Source organism: Tupaia chinensis, unplaced genomic scaffold, assembly GCF_000334495.1.
Source record: "Tupaia chinensis unplaced genomic scaffold, TupChi_1.0 Scaffold000377_2, whole genome shotgun sequence".
NCBI classification, from domain to species: Eukaryota; Metazoa; Chordata; class Mammalia; order Scandentia; family Tupaiidae; genus Tupaia; species Tupaia belangeri.
The window spans coordinates 3,826,311-3,833,121 of NW_006159876.1; the positions used below are offsets into that span (position 1 = coordinate 3,826,311).

A 6,811-nucleotide genomic window follows, 5' to 3' on the forward strand; every position below is an offset into this window, starting at 1 on the left:
TTCTTTTTTTTTTTTTTGAGAGGTTTTTGCTATAGGGCACATGTGCTTACCAGAAAGAGAGACAGAAAACAAGAAATCACCCCCAAGGGGGATGACCACACCGCAGTGCCTTTGCCTCCATTCTCTCGGGCATGCACACACATGTGCCTGGTGTGAGTTTAAGCCACCAGGTCCAGGACTCGAACTGCAGTCGACTACATGGGAGTCCAGCAACATAGCCATTACGCTAACTGCTGGTCCCCGTATTTCTTATTTCTAAGATTCTCCTATTCTTTGTTCTTTGTTCTCTCTCTCTCTCTCTTTTTTAAGGGATTGTTTATTTCATTTTATTATTATTATTTTTAAATTTGGTCAGAGAGAGAAAGGGAAACTGAGAAAGTAAGCCACCATGGCCTGGACTGGGGCACAGCCAGCCATGTGAGAGTCCAGTGCCTTAACCACCACATGACCTGGTGCCCCGTTCTTTGTTCTGAAGTGTTGTATTTCCTGTCTGCTGAGCCAATTACCAGATGTAGCCCCGAACAATTAAAGACAGTACGATCGGCAGTGCTTAGCTGCTCAGATGTTCGGTGCTGATGCTGAATTCTGGAAGGTGAAAGGGGCCAAGTAAACCACGGTCTGCCGGAAACACTGAGGACAGCTTCATCAGAGGGGTAGCACAGGCTCGGACCTGGACTCCCGAGAAGTAAACGTGGGTAGGGAGGCGTGACAGTGTTGACAGCAACAACAGGCCTCGAAACCAGGCTCCGCCGAGTCACTGCAGAACCTTACAGCTCCAACTTCTCTGCGCCTGGCTTTCCTTTTTTTTTTTTTTTTTTAAGTTTATCTCTTTCTTCTGAGAGAGAGAGACAGGCACCCCTAATGGGATCTTCACACTGCAGTCCACCCCTAGTCTTAGCCAGCTGGATCATGGATGCAGTAAACCCAGAACCTTCCCATGTGGGTCCAGTTGCATCGTAGCTACAACACCGCCTGACCTGTTTCTTCATCTGTTATTTTTAGAAATATTTAATTTTATTTAATATTATTGTTGTTGTTATTTTAATTTTGTATAGGGCATACAAGCTCACCAGAGAGAGACAGAGAGCGGGGGAAAGTGAGAAAACAAGCTGCCAGGCCCAGGACTCCAACCGTGGTTGGCTATGTGGGAGTCCAGCGCCCTTAACCACCATGCCACCTGCCGGCCCCTGTCTCCTCATCTGTAATAGGATTAGTCATATCTGCCCTCTAGGGTTGCTATAAGGAGAAAAGTTTTATATGTAACATATCTTGTACATTGTTAGAATTTAATAAATATTCTTTATTCTTTAATTCCTTGAGGGAGAAAAATATCTCCTGTAGGCACAATTCTTTTTTTATTATTACTTTTTTTATACATTCAATCACCTTATTTAGCTTACAAAGTGAGTATTTCAATGTGTGAACATTTCTCCCTAGTCCAGTTGATTAAACTATAAAATATCTGCAACAGATAATACCACATTTCTTTGTCCCATTAATGCTTTGCCTCCGTATTTATCTTCTAAATGCCCTGCCTCAGGCCCTACTCTTCCACACACACTGTATCTGGTATTTACACCCATTTATTGTTTGTATATCCTTTAGTCAGTTTCTTAGCACAGTGCTGGCTGCATCCTGGAGTCTTATCCATGAGGGAGGGCGTGGGGAGGGCGGGAGTGAAGGGAGAGCATCCCAGGCAGGGAGGAGGTTGGCCTGAGCCTGTTGTATGAGAGGTCACCTGGGACCCCAGCCTGACTCAGCAGGTTTGGGCCGATATTGTGTGGAGGCATCAGGGTGGGGAGGTGAGGAGGAGGCTGAGGGAGGTGGCGTGGGGCCGGTATCAGGAGTAGAGAACGTCTGACTCAGAAACTGGTGTACAGTTTTCAGCATGAACACTAGGGCAGGGGACTTAAGCTTCCCGAACTTACAGGAAAACGATTCCTGCCCCGTCTACCAGAACAGAACAGGGTGAAGGAGCCTCGGGTGTGCGTGAGCTTTGCAAGTTAGCGGCAGTGTCACAAGACAGAAAGCCTCTTGTCCACATCGCTGCAAAACCACTGCTGGGTTTTAAGTCTTTAGAAGCAATAAACGAATAAACCATAAGCAAGGTATACTCTAGTAAAAGCATTTCTTCCTTGTCCTTTCCTTAATTGGGCAGTATATAATTTTCCTTTTTAATTGTTTTTATGCCTAGACCCGTGCTGTCCAATTCAGTAGCCACTAGCCACATAGGGTCATGTAAAAATCATGTTTTGAGACAGGTTCTCATTATGTCGCCCCACCCGGCCTTGAACTCAAAATCCTCTTGCTTCAGCCACCCATGTAGCTTGGGTTACGTGCACCTCGCTCCGGATTCAATTAAAATGAAAGGTAAAATTCAGTTCTTCAGTCACACTAGCCCAGCAGCGTAGTGGCTGGGGGCCGGGGACGCACCGGGGATCGCCACCCACACTGCCCCAGCGGGGTAGGGGCTGCCGCCGAAGACAGCACGGGGCAGACGTTGTTGTCACCACAGAGCCCAGCGCCTTGCCCGCTGCGCCGTGGACTGTAGCCTCGCAGTGTATACGCACGTGCGTATCTCACTGTGGTATGTGTGTGTTTATGCCCTCTGTGCTTAACCTGTAACAAGTGAAACTTGTTCTTTAAAAACATTAAGCTGTTTTTCCCTTCCACGGTCTCAGTGATCATGCAGCCTTCGGTACCAGTAGTGTCCTCCTGAGAACAGTTTCCCACTCTGCCTGATGAGAATGGATTTTCTGAACTAATAAAGTCATAGGATATAAAAGATTGGGTGACTCAAAGAGCCTCTAGCCTAATTGGAAATGTAATTGATCGTGTTTTGCCAGATGTCATTTTAAGAATGTCTTTTTCTTTCAAGATGCTAAAGAAAACCCTTATGGGGAGGACGACAACAAGAGCCCGTTCCCCCTGCAGCCCAAAAACAAACGCAGCTATGCCCAGAATGTGACTGTCTGGATCAAGCCCAGCGGCCTGCAGGTAACATTACCATTTGCATGGCTTTCCACGGGGACAGGAGGCATTCAGGCAGGCAGGCAGGCAGACAGGGAATTTGATTTTCCTTCCTTTGATACTTAGTAATTCATTTACTTCTAATGTTTGTCATGATTTCCAAAAAGGATTTGAGATGGCCTGCAGTAAAACACATATATTGCAAAATCATTTTTTACAAAATTCAGAGCAGTAAGAGACCTAGAGGAAGAAGGGAGACATTTGTCCCAGGAACCCAAGGCAAAATGATAATTGCATTTAACAGTTTGTCTCTGAGCTTCCTGCTACCAAGGTCAAAAAAGAGACGGGTAATATTTTTCTTATCTGGTAAAAGGAAACACATTAGTTCTTCTAGAGAAGCACACTTTCCTCACATTGAGTATTTTTTTTGAAAGAGAATTTTTACTATAGAGCACGTGCGCATGCCAGAGAGGAGAGACAGAAAGCGAGAAATCACCTCCCACAGGAGATAGCCATGCCACAGTCCCTGCTCTTCCGTTCTCCTCCCAGAATTGTGAGCACACATGCATATGCACCCTGCATGAATTTTAAGCTGCCAGGCCCGGGATTCAAACTGCAGTTGACTACGTGGGAGTCCAGTGAGGTAACCATTATGCCATCTGTTGGTCCCCAATTTTTTTTTTTCCAAGAGAGATTTTTGCTACAGGGCATGTATGCTTACCATAGAGACAGATAAAGACAGAGAGAGAGAAAGCAAGAAATTATCCCCCGGGAGGATAGTCACATTACAATCCCTTTTCCTCCATTTTCCTCTCAAAATTTTGAGCACATATGTACATGCGGCCAGGTCTGGGAGTCAAACAGCAGTTGGCTACACAGGAGTCTAGCACCTTAGCCACTATGCCACCTGCTGGCCCCCTGGCATTGACTTTTAATTTTAAGAACATATAAAAGTCTTCATGTGGATTTTTTTTTCCCCTTCTACAGTGGAACCAAAGCCATAGCATTGCGTTGTATTGGGTTGTCTGAAAAGCCATGACATATTTTTCTATACAAAAATGCATCATGACTTCAGACAACCCAATAGTTCCACAGAAACTCTTCAATATGGAGCTAAGATCATGCTGTTGTCATGGAAGCTGCTTTCGGACAGGGTACTCAGGTACATGTCTCCTTCCATTGACATAAGATCATGTACACCTATTTGTAAAGATCATTTCTTAGGCCAGGCAACAGTGTGGTGGTTAAGGTGTTAGATCCAAATAGCCAACTGCACGGTTCAAATCCTGGACCTGATGGCTTGGAAAACACTCGGGCATGTGTGTGTCACGAAAGGACAGTGAAGAAGGGATTGTGACATGGCTGTCTCCCCCGAGGGAGTGCTTTATCACTCTCTTTCTCTTATATACATTTTACAGCAAATTAAAAAAAATTGGGGGGGACCAGCAATTAGCGTAAGAGAAGGGATTGCGGCGTGGCCATCCCCCCTGGGGTGTGATTTCTCGCTTTCTGTCTCTGTGTCTCTCTCTGTCTGGCGAGTGCACATGCCCTATCGCAAAAACCTCTCCGAAAAAAAAATTTTGTTAAACATTTATTTAATTTTATTTGTTATTATTTTTATTGTTATTATTATTTATTTAATTTGACTAGAGAGAGAAAGGGAAAGTGCGAAAGCAAGTCACCAGGTCTGGGACTCAAACCGCGGTTGGCCACGTGGGAGTCCAACACCCTTAACCACGATGCCACCTGCTGGCCCCAAATTAAAAAATAATAATAATAATAAAATAAAAAGTTTCCTCCCACTCTCCCTTCCTTCCTTCCCTCCACCACACCAATAGGATCTCACACTGCAACCCCAGCCAGCCTGGATCACGGCATGAGCATGTGCACTCACACCTGGCATTCACAGGCCGACCCAGGGACTGAACACCCTACTGCTGTGCCACTGTGACTAGGCCTTCAGTTATATTTTTAAATTTTGTTTTGGCCCTGGGTGTATTTTTTATTTTTTTATTGTGGTAAAATACACATAAATTTGCTGTGTCAGCCATATTAAAGTGTACGATTAGTGGTATTTCGTACATTCCCAGTGTACTGCAGCCGTCATCGCTCGTTCTAGAGCATGTGAAGCACCCCAGAGGAAGTGGAGAACATCCTCCCTTCTCCTGGGCCTGACAACTGCTAGTCTGCTTTCTAAGTGCATTTGCCTATTCTAGATATTTCATTTAAATAAAATAAGGCAATTTGTGGCCTTTTGTGTTGGCTTCTTACTTAGCATAATGTTTTCACAGTTCATTCATGTTACAGCATGTAGCAGCACCGTCCTTTATCATGGCTGAATAATATTCCATTGTATGCCAACCAAAATATACCATGTTTTATTCACTCATTCATTCGTTTGATAAACATTAGGGGTATTTCCACCTTTTGGCTATTCTAAATAATGCTGTTATGAGCATTCATACATAAGTATTTGTTTGGATACCTGTTTTAAATACTTTTATTTTTAAAATTTTCTATAGGGTACATGCACTTGCTGGAGAGTTGGCAACACTGCAGTCCCTTCTCCTTTATTCTCCTCTTGAGATTTTGGGCATGCACACGTACACATGCCCATTGTTTTTTAAACCCCCCGGTCAGGAATTGAACTGTGTATTTGGCCATGTGGGATCCAGCATGTTACCCACCACACCATTGGCTGGGATTGCTGGGCAATATGATAGTCCTGTTTAACGTATTGAAGAACTGTCACTTTTTCACAGCAATCAATATGCAAGTGTTCCAGTTTCTCCACACCCTCACCAATACTAGTTACTTTGCTTTTAAATTACAGCCATCATAGTGGTTTGTTGTCATGTTTTGATTTCCCTAATAACTAGTATTGTGCATCTTTTATGTGCTTACCAGCCATTTGTGTATATTCTTCAGAGGAGTGTCTACTCAAGTCCTTTGTCCATTTTTTAATTGGGTTGTTTGTCTTTTTGTCACTGAGTTCTTTATACATTTTGGATAATAGACCCTTAGTAAATATATGATTTTGCAAATATTTTCTCTCATTCTGTGGATTCTTTTCACACTTTTTTTTAAGAGATATTTTTGCAATAAGGCACCTGTGCTTGTCAGAGAGAAAGACAGAGAGACCAAAAGTGAGAAATTGCCTTTCAAGTGGCATGGCCATGCCAGAATCCCTTATCCATTCTCCTCGGAATATTGGGCACTGATGTGCCTGGCATGAGTTTGAAGCTACTGGGTCCGGGACTCAAACCATAGTTGGCCATGTGGGAGACCAGCAACATAACCGTTAGGCCATCTCCTGGTCCCTCTTATTCACACTTTTTTTCTTAATTCATGATAGAGCCCGTACATGTACATGAGAGAGATGAGCACCCTCCACAGGGTTGGATCACACCATAATCTCCTTGCAGGCCTCCAGCTCATCAGATCTTGGGTGCTTGCACGTGTGCCCGGCACGTCTTGGGCTGACTGGGTTGAGGAATCAAACCATGATTGCCATATATTGGGTCGTTGGAAAAGCCATGATGCGTTTTTGGATAGGAAAATACGTCGTGACTTTTCTGGCAACCCAGTGGGATCTGGCTTCTCTTGAGCAGCACAGCACGTTGCTGCCGCAGCGTGGGGCCAGCCTCCCACACACTGCTCCCCTTTGATACACACAAGTTTTTATAGTTTGGACCAAGTCGGTTTTTCTGCTTTTATTACTTGGATTTTTTGGTGTCAAAACTGAGAGATCATTGCCAAATCCAAGGTTGCGGAGATTTATATCCCTTTTTTCTTCTAAGTTCCATAGTTTAGCTCTTACGTTTAGGTCTCTGAACATTTT

At 44.1% G+C, this 6,811-nt stretch overlaps 1 protein-coding gene across 3 annotated transcripts in view; it reads left to right on the forward strand.

Annotated features, from left to right (window-relative positions):
• INTS14 (integrator complex subunit 14) overlaps positions 1-6,811 on the forward strand; it is a 50,931-nt gene that overhangs the window by 38,136 nt on the left and 5,984 nt on the right. For all 3 annotated transcript variants that reach the window (XM_014589757.2, XM_006153495.3, XM_006153496.3), the window contains exon 10: positions 2,879-2,997. In XM_014589757.2, coding sequence (XP_014445243.1) covers positions 2,879-2,997 — 119 coding nt within the window. The remainder of the gene's footprint in view (positions 1-2,878; positions 2,998-6,811) is intronic.